General features: G+C 54.2%; 2 protein-coding genes across 4 annotated transcripts in view; both read right to left on the bottom strand.

Moving 5' to 3' along the window:
* Window positions 1-2,940: 2,940 nt before the first annotated feature.
* Tubb3 (tubulin beta 3 class III) lies at window positions 2,941-9,892 on the bottom strand. Its single transcript, XM_063247890.1, has 4 exons — window positions 9,707-9,892; window positions 5,291-5,399; window positions 4,617-4,727; window positions 2,941-4,353 (listed from the first exon to the last, which is right to left on the bottom strand). The coding sequence occupies exons 1-4, from the start codon at window positions 9,761-9,763 to the stop codon at window positions 3,278-3,280; spliced, it is 1,353 nt and encodes a 450-aa protein (XP_063103960.1). The 5' UTR covers window positions 9,764-9,892; the 3' UTR covers window positions 2,941-3,277.
* A 4,605-nt stretch (window positions 9,893-14,497) lies between these two features.
* Window positions 14,498-19,108, bottom strand: part of Tcf25 (transcription factor 25) — a 29,011-nt gene continuing 24,400 nt past the window's right edge. For 2 of the 3 annotated variants that reach the window (XM_063247885.1, XM_003461196.5), the window contains exons 13-18: window positions 18,895-18,982; window positions 18,070-18,228; window positions 17,132-17,222; window positions 16,540-16,619; window positions 14,951-15,023; window positions 14,498-14,777 (exon numbers count right to left, since the gene is read on the bottom strand). In XM_063247885.1, coding sequence (XP_063103955.1) covers window positions 14,625-14,777; window positions 14,951-15,023; window positions 16,540-16,619; window positions 17,132-17,222; window positions 18,070-18,228; window positions 18,895-18,982 — 644 coding nt within the window. In that variant the 3' untranslated portion in view covers window positions 14,498-14,624. Of the gene's footprint in view, window positions 14,778-14,950; window positions 15,024-16,496; window positions 16,620-17,131; window positions 17,223-18,069; window positions 18,229-18,894; window positions 18,983-19,108 lie in introns of all 3 variants that reach the window. The other variant, XM_063247886.1, reaches the window with a different exon arrangement.

Raw genomic sequence — 19,108 nt, 5'->3', positions numbered from 1 at the left:
GTGTGGGGGCATACATAAAGCTTAGGTTTGGGGTGGTACCTTAGGGGCATTACTGATGCACAGGTAGCCCAATGGAATTCATTTCGCACCACAGGTAAATTGCTTAGGGGCGGGAAAGATGACCTCAAGATAAAGCCTCTTGGTTCCACCTCCCAGCCTCTCACCTCTGCAGCGTCCCTTCCAGGGCAAAATCCAGTTCAGATTTTACTGGTTTCTGTGGAAAGCCACTGTCCACCATTGCATACAGACCACATACAGATCAAAGCCTATGGCCTCCAGCATGGGACCCTTTCTTGTGCCAACAAGGCCAGCAGTCAGGAGTTTAGACCTAAATTTGATCCTGGGAGGCCCTGTGTACATTCCTGCACAGGCTGAGCTCCCAGGTGTAGGAGCTTTCTGACAAGGGGGAAAGGGTACATGACCTGCACCTGAACTCGGAATCACAAAGCATCAGTGAAGAAGAGAGGAAAAAAGAAAGAAACAAAGAGAGGAAAGGACTGCAGAGCTCAGGGCAGAGTAGAGCCACACACTTCATACTCATTACCCAGGCATGATTTCCTGCCAGACCTTACTTCTTGCTCCAAGAAACCATGGCAAGTAAGGTCCCAGACTGGACACCTCCTACCAACTCTGAGCACACAACACACATGTTCTATCCCAGCTAGTCATGCTCGGTGCATTGCACACACATACTATCTTAGTTACTTTTTACTCCTTGCTGAGACAAAATACCTGAAGCCCAAAATTGGGAAAGGAAAGGTTTATTTCTTACAGTTTTTCAGAGGTCTTAGTCCATACTCAGTGGGCTCCAAGGCAGGATGGCATGACTGGGCTGCAGTTCATGGCGACTGCAAAGAACAAGGAGGAAACAGGCAAAAGAGAGAGACACACCTTCTTCCTGCCATTACATTACATCCTGGCTCCACCCCTAGGCTGTAGTGCTCACATCCCCAATCCAAGCGCTAGGCAATGAACCAATCACAAATGCACAATGCAAAGGCATGAGGCCTTGGGTACCACCGACATAAACCATCACACACACACACACATACCTGTGTGAGTGGCCCAGCCTGAATGTTTAGGGAAGGTGAAAGACAGGGATGTGAACAAGACATATGTGAGAGAAGGAGCAGAAGAGGAGGCCTTGGAGAGGGCTGCTGCAGGCTGTGATTGGGAAGGCTGGCAGTGGCTATTCACAGTATCCCCTGGCCACCACACATAGAAGGGACTGACAGGACCCAGCATGAGCTCGGGCACACATGGGAGATTGAAAGGCCAGCAAGATGTTAGACATGGCAGCAGATGTGGGATCTGTGGAGTTCTAGAATGCAGAAGGTGAGCAGGTTGCCATTCCATTGCTGAGGCAAAATACCTGAGAAAACCAACATAAAAGGAAGAAAGAAGTTGGGCATGACCACAGAACCTGTGAAACCAGCACTCTGGGAGATTGAGGCAGGAGGCTCACAAGCTCAAATCCAGCTTACTGATACCCTATTTCAAAAACAAACCCAGCAACTAAAGAAGGGTTAGGGATGTAGCTCATTGCAAAGGCCCTGGTTCAATCCTCAGTACTACAAAATAAGATTCATACATACATACATACATAGGGCTGGGGATGTTGTGAAGACCATGATTTCAATCTCTGTAGCACACCAGAGTGACAGAGACAGAGAAAGAGGATAAATAGGTAGACAGGGCTTTAGGCATGGTCCTGTAGCCCTGTTGCTTTGGACTTGCAGGACTTGCTTTGGATCTTTCAGTAGGATGTGTGGTAGAGGAGCCTTGTGCATCTTACAGAAGCTGGGAAGTGAAAGAAAAGAGAGCAAGGGTAGGGCCCAATGTCTCCTCCAAAGGCACCCCCAGGAACCCAATTCTGCCCACCACCCTGTGCCACAGGCTGGGGAACCACGAGCCTTTGGGGACATTTGAGATCCAAACCATTATGTAAAGCCAGCCAAACTTGCTGTGGAAGAAATCCAGGGCAAGGGTTAGACCCTGCAGTCATCCCAGCCAACACCACAGGACATAGAAAAATCAAGTTACCCCAGAGTGAATTGCTGTTTTAGGGTAGTTTGAGCTAAGTGAAACGCAGCATTGCTTATCTGTGTTCTCTTTCATGTGGTACACCGGATCCCAGCTGCACCAGGGCCAGCTTCATAGACATAGGGCTGTTTGGGGTCTCAGAGCCCTCAACCTCTTCTGCTGCACCGATAGCCATGTTGCAGAATGACCTAGGGAGGGGTCATCATTAGCACTGAAGACACTCATGAGGTACAGCTAAGCACAGTGCAGGGACTGAGGTTTGATACCACATGTTGCTCTCAGGGAGAGGCCACAGGGAGGCTGTAAACAGAAGTCTGGTCCCAGCCCACCAAAGTACACCCACTATGGGCTCCTGGGCAGTGGGTTTCTTTGGGCTTCAGCTTTTTACCGTCAGAGGTGGTGGGGTGCTGAGCAAGCATCTCTTCTGGCAATGCCAGGGGCCTGTGCCTTGGATGCTGGCATTCTGCAGCTCCCAGTGATAATAGCCAGGAGGTGTGCAGAGCAAGTGCATCCCTGGTCCCTTGGCCACACCCCATCTCCACTTTCCCATCCCATCCCTCCCCAATTTCTTCTGGGAATGCTCCAGTTTCCCTCCTGGTCTCCCTGGTTCATACTGGGATCTGACAGGGTGGGGTAGGGTGGGGCATCCTACACCTTCCATCTAGCACTCCACTGAGCAGGAAGGGCACACTAAGCCCAAGTGTGGGCTGTTCCTGAGTAACAAGATGTGTGCAGGGGTGGGAGGGATGCTCTGCGAGGGGCTTACCCAGTCAGGGCCAGTTTCACTCTATCCTGTGTGCTTCCAGGACTGTGCTTTGGGACAGTGGCGTGCCTCACCTCACTCTCCAAACCCAGCTTGCCAGAATAACAAGGAATCTCAGGCATGAGGCACAGGCATCTGACAGCAATAGATTTATTAAGTATCCCCCCAAAATATATAAACACAACCAGTAAAAAACAAACCATAAAACATCAGGCCTGGAAACACAATAAAACAAAGAGCCCAAGAGCAACAGGAAACAGAGGTGGCCTATATGGGGAGGACTGAGCCATGGACTTGTGGGTGGGATAGCCATAAATACTGAGGACCCTAACTCGGGAGCCCTGGGATGCTGGGACAAGCTGGTGAGAAGCAAAGCTGGGGGCAGTGTCAGTAGCTAGATGGCTCTGGGGCAGACGCTACTTGTCTTGGCCCTGGCTGCTGTGTGGCCCTGCACTCCAGCTGTGAGTGGCTTCACTTGGGGCCTTGGGCCTCGGATTCCTCCTCGTCGTCTTCATACATCTCACCCTCTTCCTCAGCGGTAGCGTCCTGGTACTGCTGGTATTCAGACACCAGGTCGTTCATGTTGCTCTCGGCCTCAGTGAACTCCATCTCATCCATGCCCTCACCCGTGTACCAGTGCAGGAAGGCCTTGCGCCGGAACATGGCCGTGAACTGTTCCGAGATGCGCTTGAACAGCTCCTGGATGGCGGTGCTGTTGCCAATGAAGGTGGAAGACATCTTGAGCCCTCGAGGCGGGATGTCACATACAGCCACCTTGACATTATTGGGGATCCACTCCACAAAGTAGCTGCTATTCTTGCTCTGGATGGCCAGCATCTGCTCATCCACCTCCTTCATGGACATACGGCCTCGGAAGACCGTAGCCACCGTCAGGTAACGGCCATGGCGCGGGTCGCAGGCAGCCATCATGTTCTTGGCATCGAACATCTGCTGGGTGAGCTCAGGCACGGTCAGGGCGCGGTACTGCTGGCTGCCCCGGGCAGTGAGTGGGGCAAAGCCAGGCATGAAGAAATGCAGGCGTGGGAAGGGTACCATGTTCACAGCCAGCTTTCGCAGGTCAGCATTGAGCTGGCCTGGGAAACGGAGGGAGGTGGTGACTCCACTCATGGTAGCTGACACCAAGTGGTTGAGGTCCCCGTAGGTGGGTGTGGCCAGCTTGAGGGTACGGAAGCAGATATCGTATAGTGCCTCATTGTCGATGCAGTAGGTCTCATCAGTGTTCTCCACCAGCTGGTGGATGGACAGCGTGGCATTGTAGGGTTCGACCACGGTATCTGACACCTTGGGTGAGGGCACCACACTAAAGGTGTTCATGATGCGGTCGGGGTACTCCTCACGCACCTTGCTGATGAGCAGGGTGCCCATACCTGAGCCGGTGCCCCCGCCCAGTGAGTGGGTCAGCTGGAAGCCCTGCAAGCAGTCGCAGTTCTCACATTCCTTCCGCACGACATCCAGGACTGAGTCCACCAGCTCTGCCCCCTCTGTATAGTGACCCTTGGCCCAGTTGTTGCCAGCACCACTTTGACCTACAGGGAAGCAAGAGGAGGAAGTGATGAGCAGCGCTCAAGGGGTTACACTCCAGGACTTCCCAATCATCTACCATTGCAGAGTGCTGGGTTCCTAGCCCTGTGGTGCCCAGTGCCAAGGGCAGAACACAAGAACTTGGGTACAGGAGCCAGCCTTGGCCCTCCTCCCTCCACTGTATACAGAAAGCTTCAAAGGCACCAGAACTCTTGGGTTTTCCCTCTTTAGGCTGCTGCCAGTGGAGATTAGGACAGAGAAATCTTACCAAAGATGAAGTTGTCTGGCCGGAAGAGATGCCCAAATGCACCAGACCGGACACTGTCCATGGTCCCGGGCTCCAGATCCACCAGGATGGCCCGAGGAACATACTTGTGAGCTGAAGGGACAGAGTTTTGGTAACACAAGTCACAGAGAGGTACAGATACCCCCTCCCCTCTAAATCCTGTCTGTGGACGGCGGCACCTGCTCTCATCGTAAGGCTTGGACTCATAAGGAGGTTCAGCCCTACTACTGAGTCATGTGGTCCTGAAGGGAGGTACTATTCCACTAGTATGCTATAGAAATCACATTGTAGGCCAGGGATTTAGCTCAGTGGCACAAGTACCTGCCTGGCAAGTGTGAGGTCATGAGTTCAATCCCTGGTACCGTACCAAAAAAAAAAAAAAAAGAAAAGAAAAACCACATTGTAACAGTAGACCTTAGCCAAGACAAGACATGTACCTCCCATGACCCCAAGGATACAGCTCATTCTTGTCCCTTACAGCTGCCACATATATGTGCCTCTCACTCTGTGGTGGCTGTCTCTGTGACCTGCTGTCTGTACTTTAGGTGTCTCATCTCCAGTCCCTCCTGCTCTTGGGCAACCCACTGGGGCAGGGGTGCCACTGTTCTGCCCAACTAGGGCCCCTTCCCCAGGGTTAGGGCCTGACAGGTACTCACAGGAGGCCTCGTTGTAGTAGACACTAATGCGCTCCAGCTGCAGGTCTGAGTCCCCCACATAATTGCCACTGGGGTCTATGCCATGCTCATCACTGATGACCTCCCAGAACTGCAAGAGACAGAGGAAAAATTGGTGGATAACCACAAGGCTAGTTAAACCCTGTCCTTTCTCCAACCTCACAGTTCTTGGCATCAAATTCAGACATGGTCCCTGTTAGGCTCCAGAAAGCCTTGTGCTGTCTGCACGTCCAGGCTGCCTGAAGCATGTAGGGGCCCTCAGTGTTAGTGCCAGTACTGCCCAGTGATGAGGTCCAGCAAATTTGGCACATAGCTGGCCCTAGTCAGTGAGCCACAGGGATCCTGAGAGTACAACAGACATCCTCTGCTGGGTCTGCAAAGGTCACCCCATGTCCACATGGAACTTACAACTCAAAAGCTCATTTTCTCACCATCTGCAGAGCCCACCCATCTCTTCTAGGTGGCAAGAGGAAACAGCACCTCTCAAACTCTGCGCTTGTCACTGTGATGCAGCAGTGAGGCCCAGTCCTAGCTCATCCCAGCTGCATGATCACAGGCAGGTCACAAGGAATCCCTGCACCCTGGTGTCCTCTTGCATGCATCATATAGAGCTTTCAGCACATGTGTGAGCACAGCATCCAGGAAAGGCAGCTACAGAGACTCTGCCCTCAACCCAGTGGAGGGACAGGCCTCCACTTAGCAGTCAGGTGCTGGTGGGAAAAAAATCACTCTTCAAAAGAACTGGGTTAGGAAACAGCTTGCTGGCCTTCACCTATATTTGGCTGTCTCTGACAAACACAGGAAGCTGTGCCTCAGGACCCAGTCCCAGACTGGAGGGACTTTTCCCCCTGCTACCCTTTATTAATTTTGTCATGTGAATACTAGTTTTTTTTTTTTTTTAATACTAGCTTTTTAAAGATAGTAAAGTTAACTTTTTTTTTTTTTTTTTGTCTTTTTTGGTACCAGGGATTGAACTCACGACTGCCTGCTTGCAAGGCAGGCGCTTATGCCTGCTGAGCTAAATCCCCAGCCCCTAGTAAAGTTAACTTTTAAAAACAAACCTAACATATTTAAACAAATTATTGTAAAACTCATAGGGATCTAGTGGCTTATTCTAAGGGACGCTCGTCTCTCAGTAAGGGTAAAGCTGAATTTCTTTTCCTCTTTTGTGTATTTTTGTTATCCCTAAATTTTCTTCCTCCTCCTCTTCCTCATTTTGTTTTTGTTTTGAGACAGAGTTTTTGCTATATAGTTCAGGATGAGTTTGAATTCACAGCAATCCTCCTGCCTCAGCCTCTGGAGTACTAGGATTACAGGCATGTGCCACCATTCAAAATGCAAGATCCTTTTGCCTCAATCTCTTGGGAATTTGGGATTGCAGGTCCATGCTACTGCACCCAGTTCTGCAATGTTTCTTTTCTTTTCTTTTCTTTTCTTTTCTTTTGTACTGGAAATCAAAATCACAACCTTGAGCTTGCCAGGCAGGCACTTAAGCTACTAAGCTATATCCCCAGCCCAATGTTTCAATTTTTTATAGAGAAGGCCAGAAATGGTAGCAAATGCCAAAATCCAGGTTCTAAGGAGGCTGAGGCAGGAGGATCACTGTGAGTTTGAAGCTACCCTATACTACATGGCAAGATCCTGTCTCAAGAAAAAAATTTTTTTACAGGAAAAATATATTAACCAATTGCATTTGTGTTTAAAGTTAATTTGGGGCAGGGATTTAGCTCAGTGGCATAAGCACCTGCCTAGCAAGTGTAAGGTTGTGAGTTCGATCCCTGGTGACACAAAAACACAAAAGGTTAATTAAAACGTAATTTAAAATAATATCAGTAACACTCACCATATACATAATTAATAAAATAATGGGGACGAATATCCCATAGCCCAGGCAGTCTCACTAAGCGGCTCAGGGCCGGTTGCCGACACCGTAGCGCTGTCCGCGGTGCTGACCCTGTTGTGCCTAAGTAGGCAGTGAAGAGTGCTGACTAAGGCCCCTCACCCCTCACCCCCATCCCGGCATCCGTCTGTGTCCTCCCAGCAGTGGCTGGGGCGTTAGGAAGCCGGCCCCGCCCAGAAATGGGGGAGGGGCCGAGTCGGTCAGCAGCTGGTGGGGCGCAGACAAAGACAAGCCGCCTGCAATACCCCTTCAGGGCGGCTCCCAGACTGGCCCCTGGGACCTCAGCCACGGGAACCATGCAGGTAGGGGTCCAGGGTCATCTGTCCCCCACCCACCCTGACCCACCTTGCCCCCCAATCCTTGGCAAGGCACCCAACTTCCCTAGCTTCAAGAGTCTCACCCTGAGGCAGGTAACGCCCATTTCTCCCACCACAGAAACACACACACAAGTCAGATGAGTAAAGGTTGGGAGTCAGACTGCTCAGAAAGAAATGTGCCTGGCTCCGCCCCACCCTTTGTGCACTTCCACCAGCCACCCAAGGCCCCTACCCTAGGCAGCAGCTACTGGTGATGGTAATGGGCATGGAAACACAAGTCCTTCACCCACAGCAGCCCACATTCAGCTATCAGAGTGGAGGTGGATGGGGTGAGGGGGAAGGCTTCCTATTGCCTGAGGATTCCAGGCTGGCTTCTGGGGTTGTCTAGCACAGAGGCACCAAACAGGAGCTGCATAAAGGGCAGCAGTGGCAAAGGAAGATGTTCATCTACTTCATGAAAATTCACCTTGAAGCTAGGCAAGTGTGAGGTCCTGAGCTCAATTCCCAATATCAAAAAAAAAAAAAAAAAAAAGAAAGAAAGAAAGAAAGAAAGAAAGAAAATTTGGTTCTCTGCTGTTCGCATTGTTACAAAAGATAAGGGGGTTTTTTTTGTTCACTGGGGATTGAAACTAGGGCTTTTCTACAGAGCTACATCCCAAATCCTTTTTTTTTTTTTTTAATTGTTACTTTGGTCCTTTATTTTTTGAGAACAGGGTCGTGCTTAGTTGCCCAGGCTGGGCTCAAATTTGTGAGCCTCCTCCCTCAGTCTTCCAGAGTGCTGGGATTACAGGTATGTACAACCACACCCAGTTCAGATATTAAAATAAATTAAGAGTAATTCAAGAAGAATAAGGGCTCTAGCAATGAGAAGCAGAACAAATCTCAGCCAAGAGTCCAGTTCTCAGGTGCTGCCTCTATCCAGTAGCCCATGGGGGCGAAGAACCTAGAATGGCCCTCACTTCCAGTCCTGAGCTCTAGGCTGATATAAGCGTGCCTGGGGTCACAGTACAGAGCCAGTCCTGACCACAGATGGAGAGTCACTAGTTCAGGAGCAGGTGCTCCCGGCAGACCAGGCCCTGTGACCAGTTAATGAGTCCTCAGCCCCTCCCTCAGGTCAGGCCAGCTGCCAGCCACCGCCCCAGGAGTCCTGATTTGATTCGAGGCTTCTGGCCCCCAGCCTCCCCTCCTCCCCCCCTTCCCCACACCCTCCTGGAGCAGGCGCAGCTGCCTCACAGTGGTTAGGGAGTCTCCCCAGCAGAGACACCTCCACCCTAGAGCTAAACTTGCAATTTACATGTCAGCCACGTGGTTGCCCCAGCCCCTGGTAATTAGCTTTTTTGTTCCAGCCTGTTTCCATAGTAACAGCCTCCAAGGAGTCTCTCCCCGGCCCCTTCCCTCCAGGACGTCTCCCCTCAGGGAGCTGTGCCCCTGGCCTCGGTCCTCACAAAGCCCAAGGCCTATAGTGTTCCGAAGGGAGGCCGGCTCCTCCACCCAGCCCCAACCCCAGGTCGGGAGTAAGCACGGCGAAGAGCTGAGGAGGGCCTTGGCCGTGTCTTCCACTTGCTGTATGACCTTGGGCAAAAGACAGCCTTCAAGGCTGTGGACAGGGCAGCTGCGGAAGTCCAGGCAGGTTAAGTCCACCTCCCGGGCACCGCAGTCACTGCACCAAGCCTCTCCTGGGTGGCCTGCGACCGTGGGGCGGGCTGACTGTAGAGCAGAGCCCCTCGGCACAGCCCAGTCGGGCTGAGGCTTTGTTCTCAGGTCCAGGCTCTGCGGGCCGCGGGGGATCGGCCGACAGGGCGGGTACAGGGGTCCAACCTGGACCAAGGTCATCGGATAGCCCGACCCTTTAACAAAGGGAAGGCGGGCAGGCGTTCCTGCAAAGGGGTCATCGTCGTACCGGGCCCCACCCAGCTGCCCCGCCCGCCAGCCCACTAGGTGGCCTGAGCAGACCCACGTCCGGGCACCGCCTCGGCTAGACATCCTCGCCGCACCTGGGCGGCAGCTTCACCTGGGCGGCAGCTTCACCTGAGCAGGCGAGGTGGGTGCGAGGGGCGCGGGACGGGGCTCGGGTCCTTTGTCTCAGGTCTCGCGAGGGGCGCGGCCCGCGGAGCACGGTGCCCCTCCCCAGCCTTCCCCAGCTCCCTACTCCGCTCCGGGGCGCAGGGCGGGCGGCCTCACCTTGGCCCCGATCTGGTTGCCGCACTGGCCGGCCTGGATGTGCACGATCTCCCTCATGATTGCTGCGGGCTCGGATGCTGCGGAGAATCCGAACACCCAGGCGCGCGCTTTTATAGCGGCGTCCCCGCCCCGGCGGCCGCGCGCGGCCAATGCGGCCCCCGTCGCAGAGTCTCGGTCCCGCCCTCGAGGCCGCGCACCGCCACTCCAGTCCCGGATCCCGAGCTCCGGCCCGCCCCGCTCGCTCCCGCAGCGCCGCACCACTTATTTCGCGCGCCTGCGCTGAGGAGGGAGGGGGGGGCCCCGAGGGTGCGGGCCCCGCCGAGGACAATGGGGCTCAGGCGTCTCTCCCCACGCCCGCTGGACCCCGGGTTGGGAGAGCAGGGAAATCTGGAGCCGACCCTAGATCCACGGGAACACAGACCTCCGGCAGGGCCCAGGAGCCTGAGTCAGGAGCGCTGCGGTCGCAAAGCCAGCGTCCCGGCCCCGGCCCGAGGGCGCTGCCTGCCCTTCCCCCCGGGGCTGACGGGGTAGGGGGGCGGGGAGCCTGGGATGCCAGAGTGCGCATCCTGGCCTCGGACCGAGCCAAGCCTTGGCCTGACGGATGGGGGAGGAGGTTTCTGCCTGACTCATCCCTGATGTCACCTGCTCTGTGGACACTGGTGCTAGGACTGCGGGAGGGACGATGGGTGTGGCGCGGATGTGTGCGGCGCACTGAGTCCTGTGATGAAGGCCTAGGACTTCCAGCACTCTCCTGCAGGGAGCCAGGACGCACGGCCTTGCTCACAGGAGGGCGTGGAGAGCGGGCCCCGAGTCGGTCTACTCAGGGCTGGGGTCTGCGCAGGTTGTGGCGTGGTCTCCTCTTGGGGGAAGTTCCGGATTGTGCCTCCAGAACCGAGTCTTTTGTCTGCGGCGGCGCTCCGCCCCCCCTCCCATGTGTGATGAGGTGGTGTTCTCGGCCTGGCTTCCAGCTGTCCACATTCAGGGGGTCGGCGGCGGGGAACATTTGGTTGTGCCTCCTTTGCTTGTGTCTGAGCAAGGGTAGAGGCTTTGAAGGAAGCATCCGTAGGCCTACGCCTGGGTGGCGTGGGGCCAAGCTCGCTCCTTCTCATCCCCAGAGCTCCGGTGCCAGGCTGAAGGCTGACTCACTGCTCTGTCTCCCAGCCCTGCCGGGAACAAGCTCCCGCGCCCTCTGGGGCCAGCACACAGGGCAGGCTGCCTGCGGCTGACAGCACAGCTCCAGTGGGGTTGGCAAAAAGCTCCCTATTAGAGAGAGCACTACCTCGGCCTCTTCTGAGTCTGCCCCAGGCCAGAGGCTGGCTGAGGGCTCACCATCTGTGGCGGAAACTAAGGCTGCTCTGAGAGAAAAGCTGATGTTGAGCAGAGGAATGGCCAGGTACCTGTCCCCAGCTCCAGGCCTGCACACCAGCCTCCATCCATCCAGGGGTCCCAAGAGTGGCCGTCACTCACCCTCTGCATGATGGACAAGGGTTGGCCTGGACATAGCCCAGACAGATCCGACACTCCCTAGCCAGGCTCCTGAGCTTTGCCAGGAGCAGACATTTCTGAGCCTTGTCACCTGTGTCCCTGGGCCAGGGCTAGGCTGACAGTCCAGGAAGAATGGAGCCTTTTTAAAGTTGTTCCTGAGCTCCTCCTCCTGTGGGTGACCACATGATGGGCATGTGTGGGATGTGTATGTGTGGGGGTGCTGTCCATGTCCTCAGCCCTCCCGCCTATTTCAGGGGGTGTGGGCAGTACCCTTTGAGGTCCAGACTCCTGGGCCCAGGCTGGCATCTGCTTTTCATATCCGAAGCTCTGCAGAATGACAACCTCCCCAGCACCTGCCCATGAACTCACGATCTGACCTTTCTCCAGTTAGCCCCTCCCCACTGGGGTCCCGGGTCCCTTTTCTCCCCACTGCTCCCCTAGGCCGGCCCAGCCCCAGCTGGGTATTTGTACAGGCTCAAGGTTAGTAGGTGACCCCATCCACTTCCAGCCAGGGTAATATGGGTGGAATCTGGAGAGGCTGTGCCCTGGTGTCACCCTGCAGAGTCTCTGCTGCCCAGCCCCACCAGAGACAGGCAGCGAGCCCTTCCCACAGTGCTGCTGAGAGGGGTGCTGCTACTTCCTGGGAGCCGATGGCCAGAGGGCATCCTGGTGACGTCCAGCAGTACCCTTCAGTCCCATTGTGCTGTTTATCACGGGGCACCACGGTGCAGCTGCCCGCCCCTTCCCAGCCATGCCCCCATTTCCTGTGGAGGGAAAACATCCAGGCCCGGGAGCCAGGAATGCAGCAGGCAGACCTCTTGCCGCCACCCCTGCGGTTAGCAGTCAGCAGTAGGGAGAGGCAGCCCCATACTTTCTCACGGGAGATGTCTGTGTTGATGGCAAGCATCTTCCTGATGGAAGGGAGGTGCCTCTCATACACAGGTGAGTAAATCGAAGCAGAGACACATAACCAGGCTTAAGGGAAACTTGTATTTGTGATACTGATGTTAAAATTCATTCTAAGTCAGGCATGATGCCACATACCTTTAATCCCAGCACTCTGGTAGGCTGAGGCAAGAGGACTGCAAGTTCTAGCCCAACTGGGACAATTTAGTGATTGTGAAATCTGTTCCAGAATTTAGGAAAAGGGCTGAGGCCATAGCTCAGTGTGAATGCTCTAAGTTTAATCCCAGTACCATTCCCTCCCCCAAAGAAACAAAAAACAGATCTCTCTCTTCCCCACCCAAGTGCCAGCCAGTCTCTGGCTCTACGATAGATACCCTGACCATCCATGCCACAACCCCACACAAGACCATGAGCAGCAAGCTGCCACTAAGAAAAACTGTCGTTGCCTGCTTCTGCACTGCGACTTGCAAAGCTTTCCGTTTCCACTTTATAAAGCACAGTGAAGTGCAACAGACATCCAATTGCACAAATGAGGGATCTGCAGACAGATGCCCTCATCAACACAGCTCAGAGCACAGATCCCAGGCTGAGGGCAGCATCCTGGCTTCTGAGGCTTCCCGCTCAGCTTGCCTCTCACGGATGTCACCCAAGTAGAACCTTCCAGCTGTAATTTGCTCACACTGAGCTCATGTCTGCTGCTGCAGTTGACCTAAAGCCCACTTCCCAGCCTGTTGGTGATCAGTGTTCACTGAATGGACAGGCCACAGTCGGCTCTGCATGGCTTCAGACCACTGCTGCTGGATGGATTTGGGGCCCTCCTCTGGTCACACGTGCTGCCAGGTAACAACTGGCCATGGAACTGTGTGGCATGAGGGTTCTCTTCATCTTAGCAGACTTGGTCAACATAATTGTACAGTGTCAGTCCCAGTCTCCCTCTCCCTCATCCATGTGAGTGTAGGAGCCTTTCCTTGCCCTCACGCAACTCACTGGGAGGAAGATCAAGACCAGCACAGAGCCCAGAGCTGCATATCCCCTTCCCCAGTCTGCCCTCACCATGCTCCAGAGAGGAGCTGCCCAGGAGAACAAAGGGCTAGTGTGACAAGGAGGCAGGGCCACCGCAGCAGGAGAGGCACCTGTACCCGCAGACCACCTGCCCCTAGGGCTGCTGCCCTCACACTGCAGGGATCAGCACTAGCTCCATCAATGAGGCCTTTGAGATGGCTGTGGTTCACCCAGCCCCTCCCCAGTCGACTTCAAAAGGCACGAGCACCGAGGCCTTGGGCTGGGCAACCACATCCTTTTCCCTGCAGGCTAGCTATCACATCAGGATGGAGCAACCCTGCCTCAGACCCCAGTGTGCTTCACACTGGGTGCATCTGTGGGGGCTTCCTGGTAAGAAGCTGGGAAAAGTCCGTATTTTGATTTGCTACGGTCAAGAGGAATCGGGAGGTGGCAAATCAGTCCAAATCATGTGATCAGATGAACCGGTTCTCCTGGGGCTGACAGGAAATTGAATTTATTCATATTGTCCCTGGAGACAAAATGTACACAGGCCACCACCTCCTAAGGGCATATGCCCCTTCCTCGGTCTGTGGCACCCAATACACTGCTGTAAGGGAGCTGTCCTGGTGACTGTGCTCTGGACCTGTGCCAGGTGGGGGTCCCTGCCTGGGCAGCAAACCCTGGCTGGCTGGCCCCTGGCTTTGCTTCCCTTATTGAAGGCCCCAGTGATCCCATGCAGCCACAAAGCCCAACCTCCTCTCCTCCTAAGAAGGCTGGAGTGGCCCCCTGTCCTTGTGCCCACCACATTGACTCATGGGAAAGGGCACAGTGGAGCAGCAGAGCCTCCCTTGAGGCTGAGGGCACCAGGAAGAGCCAGGACTCACTGTAGCCCTGGGCCTAGCAGGCCAAGCCTTGCAGTGACTAGGATAACAATAACCTGGCTGCTTTCACTTATCACTTTTTGCACAAAACTGCCTCTGCCCAAGCAGCCTGCTCTAGCATTGCTGACTTCACAGTCCTTTAGGAATAGGCCTGCAGATGAGCAGTGTTTCCAGGGCCTGGGTGCATCACTGTCCTTAGAACACTGGCTCTTCACTGTAGAGTTCATTGCCTTCTGGTTACAGACAGCAGCTGAAGCTCTGGACACCACATTCCTAATGCTTGGGAAGCACCTCTGCTTGACATAAGCTCTGAGCCCCTACAGCCTCCAGCGGCTCACGGGGACTTGACACTCCACAGGGACTCATGCTGGGGACCCAGGGCAGCCTTGCTGGTTCACCCATGTTGTTCTGAGAGTTGGGGTTACACAGTGTAGCCTGTATGGCCCCCACGGGGCCTGCTCCAGCAGAGATGGATGCTGATGTGGAACCCGCCAGCTGGAAAAAGAGCTCACCCACAGGAGGGCATAACCACTGACATTTATAGGGAAACAGAAGACGTGGGGCAACCGTACATTCAGTATCTCTACTTCAGGGAACTGTTCGCCCCCAAACAGAACAGAAATCAGGAACATAATTGTACAGTGTCAGTCCCAGTCGCCTTCTCCCTCGGGGTTTTCCTCGCGTGGCATCTCCATGTCGTTGAAGTGGAAGTTGGCCATCATGTCACGCACAGCCAGCATAAGCCGGTTCAAGCCCTGGTTCAGACCCCCAGCCACTCCTTCCTCTGGCCTTTCCCCCTGCAGCAGGAAGACAGGTCTTAGCCAAATTGGGCCCGGAGGCTTTGGCCCCAGCAGGAAGGAAGAAAACACTTAACCCCGCCAGCCCCAGAGTGCCTCGGCTGATGGACAGGAGGCTCCACTTCCTACTGGATGGTGTCATGCAGCCTCTGGCCAGGACGTAGCCAACATACCTCCATAGCGTAGTTTGGCAATAATGACCGGAAGAAGAGGGCAACTGTGTTTCCATGGCTGACGGGACTTAGCCTGTGAGATGAAGTCAAGAAGTCACAAGAGGAACCTGAAGGGGTTCCCCTGTGAGCCAAGGGCTCACAGGGCCCTTGTCATCCTCCCACCTGCCACTGGAAGCAGTCCCAGGCAGCCGCTGAGACATTGGGCTCCCCCGTGGAGATCAGGATCTGGGGTGGGGATGATCAGCATGGGGTAGGGCTGTGGACCTCCGAAGGACAACCAAGGAGGAAAGGATGGAGTTTATGGAGCCACAAGGAGAGAAACCAGAGGTGACCTCAGCTGGGCCTCTGTGGCCATGGCCTCCATTTCTTTCTCCCTTAAACACTACAGGGAGCTGGGTGTGGCAGCACATGCCTATAATCCCAGTATTCAGAAGGCTGAGGTAGGAAGATTGCCATGAGTTTGAGGCCTGCCTGGGCTACACAGTTACACAGTAAATTTAAGCCAGCTTGAACTACAGAGCAAAACCCTGTCTCAAAAAAAAAAAAAAAAATTAAACAACTGGAGGGAACAGCCATGTCACAGGGGCAGCAGGTTACATGGAGGCCACTGCTGGGGACACATGGCCTATAGCCCAGCTTTGCCTCTAGGACAGAACCAGAGCCAACGAGCTCAGTGGCCCTAGGTCTTAGATATGTTTCTGATCCCCACTGACATAAACCATTTTCACTTTAATCTATTGAAGAATCCAAAGGGACTAGTTTCCCCATGAACATGAAGTCCAAGCTCTGTAACAGAACTTGGTGGGAAGAAAAGGATACCATTATAACCTGTGTCGAGACATGTACTCTCTTTCATGGAGAATCTGCCAGGGACTGAGGTTTATTGTAGCTGAGGGTCCAAGGCAGAAGGGAGGCAAAACAGGTTTCTGTGACCCAGAATTCTGAAGCTGCAGGTAGCCCAGGACCAGAGCTCCAGTGGGTCCCCTCCCTTCATCCCACTGCCTGACTGTCCTGGCCCACCTCCCAGCAGCCCTCAGACTATGCTCTGCCCTCATCCAGTCAGAGACTGTTTTTTTCTTTCTACACTATGCACCTTGACCTAGCAGATCTTACCACAGATTTCATTCAGTTTTGTGGTACTAGGATTGAACCCAGGGACTTTGCACTGAGCTACATCCCTAGCCCTTTCTAAAAGTTTAAATTTTGAGACAGGGTCTTCCTGACTTATTCATTGAGTTGTAACGTACAATCCTCCTGCTGCAGCCTCCCAGTGTGCTGGGATGATGGGTGTGTATCACAGGGCTAGCTGTGCAGTTTTGATTATATGCTAATTTCTAGGTTCTATAATTAACATGTTTTCCACATCACAGAGCACTCCACGAGGGCAGAATAGTGTGTTGCCCACTCTATTTTTAGCACCAGCTAAAACCCACCAGAGCAGTGCTGCTATCAGATGGGCACAGCATGGCAGTGCTTTGTCCCCAGATCATACCCCACACACCTCCCACCACAGTGGGCAGACTTTGGGCCTGTATGAATCTCTTGCCTTCTGGGTCTGCACAAGCGCGGGGCAAAGCAGGGGCAGGTACCTCTCGGGTCGAATGTAGGAGTAGATGGTGTCCAGGGGAGGCAGAGGGTCAAACCCCATCACAGACTGCGTGGTCACCTCCTTGGGAAAGGGACAAAAGTAGAGGCTGGAGTGTGGCTGGGAGCCTCTGCCTCCTCCAGCAGCCATGTCTCCCTTGGACCGATGGGTCTGGGAGATGGAAAGAACCTGACAGAGAGGAAGCTATAGAGGTGTGGAGCCTCTCAGGTGGCCACAGGCTCAATCTCTCACTCAGCTTAGTATTTATACATGGGGTGAAAGGAGCCTGCGACCATCTGCTGGAGACTCAAGCCCTGGGTGCTCCCGTCCCAGCCCTCAGAAGTCCTTCTGCTAACCAGAATGGCCCAGCAGAGCCACTCAGGGGCTTGGCCCAGGCCCTCAAAAGACCTGGCCATCATGGCTGCCTTAACCTGTGCTCCTCCAATGGGCTTCCAGACCACAGCAGCTTGAGCCTACGGCCACAGCAATGGAATACAGGTCCAGGCAATAGAGCTGTACTCTGAGCCTGTGACTGGTCTCTACATCCACCAAGAAACCCTTAAGACTGCCCACAGTCCCTCTCAGCCCGCCCTTACCGGGGGCAACGCAGCCACAGCCTCTTTGATCTCAGAAAGGATCACATGGCGGTGGATGTTCCTGGGTGCACGCTGGTATAGCATCTTCCGCCTAAGGTTGGTGTGAACACAGAGCAGCACCTGAGCTGGCAGCCCTAGCCTCCTGCCAAACACTAAGGCCCTTGCCTATGCCTGTGAAAGAGTCCACAATGCCTGTCTCCCACCCTCACCCCAGACAGAGACTGCATGATGGGCCTCTGGTTTTGTAGCAAGAGCAGGCTGTGGACAAAGGTACCAGCTATATGACTTGGCACTCAACTCTTGTCCAGAAAACAGGACACTAGCTCATGTAGCTGATGTGGTTTTGTCCACAAAAAGGCTCCGGTTATGTTTGTCACTCTGCTACTGCACAGTGCTTGCTTCCTAATGACGTCAATCCAGCAATGTAGCATAGGATACAAACTGTGTTCCTGACCATGAGCAATAGCCAGTCCAGTGTGGGGCATGGGGACAGTGTCCACATAGTGGCAAGCACTGGAGGCACGCACCTTCCTGTCTCTGCAAATGCCACAGGATTCAGGCTCCCAGAGCCACAGTGCTGATGGGAGCCACAGGCCCAGCTAAAGTAGGCAAGGAGCAACTCTCCATTGCAGCCAGTCACATAGTGAGCCACCCCCAACTAGTGGAAAAGGAAAAGCCAGCAGATCACAGTCACTTGTGAGTCCCTGCTCTCTTGCCAGAGTGGGCAAGACTGGCAATCACCACAGCAAATGTGGAACAAAGCACAATCCAGGATGAAGTTGAACACATGGTGGCCAAGTCCCATGTTTCTAGTTTGTGTGGAGGCCTCTGGGAATAACCCTGCCAGCTCCCTCACTGTGAGGGTTCCCAGGAGAGGGCAGAGATGTCTGGTCCCATGCATACCTGTCAGGCCACACCAACTGCCCAGACCAGCTCACCTGCCCTCACAGGCCTCCACAGCAGGGTCTCCTGCGTCCACGGCCTGCAGAACCACACGGACGTTCTCCTCCAGCCAGTTTATGGTGGCAGGTTCTTTCCACAGAAAGTGCGATCTCCCAAGGTACAGGCTCACCAGCTGGCTCAGAGCAGGTGGCTGGCTGGGGGAGAGTGGGCCTGGTAGGCAAGGGGGTGTCTAGGGGAGGGTAGACCGAAAGACATAGGATCTCCAGCAGTGTGGGACACAACAGTCCGCTCCTGTGACCCTGTGGTATTGTTTTCTGTCTTTATGGTACTGGGATTGAATCTAGGGCCTTTGCACTGAGTTACATTCCCAGCCCTTTTTATTTCTGAGACAATCTTGCTAAGTAGCTAAGTTGCCCAGGCTGGGCTTAAGCTTGTAATCGTCTTGCTGCAGCCTCCCAAAGTAGTAGGATGAGAGGCATACACCACAGCACTCAACTTCTTCATTTTTTAAAACAAATATGAAGGTTATATGAGCTCACCAATCCCTGTTTCCATCTCAGGCAGGCACCCACTCGGGACCTGTGCCCACCACGCTCATCAGATGATATTTCCACAACACTTAATTCTTTAGGTTGGGTACTCACTTGCTTCATCAGCACATTCTCTTGGACTTGAGGAACTCTCCTCAGTGACTTCTTCCAGGTCACCATGATGGGGGCAAGGACAGGAGTGATGGCCCCATGGTTGCCTCAACTTTGAAGTCATGGGAGCACGGTGGCCCTCTACCCCCAGGCCGGCCCCTCTCTGCCTCTGAGGACAAGGACTCACAGGAAGATACCCGGGCATCTTCCAACCCTTACCTTATTTCAGCATCAGGGCCAAAGAATCGGTGACCTGAGACAGCAGCATCAGGCCTCACACTGCAGTACTCCAGCAAGGGCATGAGAACTACACAGGAAGCAAAGGCACATTGTGCCCAGTGAGCAGGGTATACCTGCACCCAGTCTCAGGCAGATGACAGGGACAGAGTGTAGTGCTGTGAAGTGAAGAATATGCCAGTGCTCTGCATACTGC

This window comes from Cavia porcellus, unplaced genomic scaffold (genome assembly GCF_034190915.1).
Source record: "Cavia porcellus strain 051 isolate PalLab524CR breed Dunkin Hartley unplaced genomic scaffold, mCavPor4.1 scaffold_4, whole genome shotgun sequence".
In the NCBI taxonomy this organism is placed as follows: Eukaryota; Metazoa; Chordata; class Mammalia; order Rodentia; family Caviidae; genus Cavia; species Cavia porcellus.
Note: the sequence above shows the minus strand (reverse complement) of the source record. Positions and strands in the feature narration are given on the sequence as shown.

Excerpts from the sequence above, each read along its gene's own strand:
- Tubb3 (XM_063247890.1), bottom strand. The coding sequence starts at position 9,763 with ATGAGGGAGATCGTGCACATCCAGGCCGGCCAGTGCGGCAACCAGATC. Across the intron at positions 5,400-9,706 it reads GCAACCAGATCGGGGCCAAG|TTCTGGGAGGTCATCAGTGA; the intron begins GTGAGGCCGCCC and ends TGTCTCTTGCAG. Across the intron at positions 4,354-4,616 it reads GCCAGACAACTTCATCTTTG|GTCAAAGTGGTGCTGGCAAC; the intron begins GTAAGATTTCTC and ends GCTTCCCTGTAG.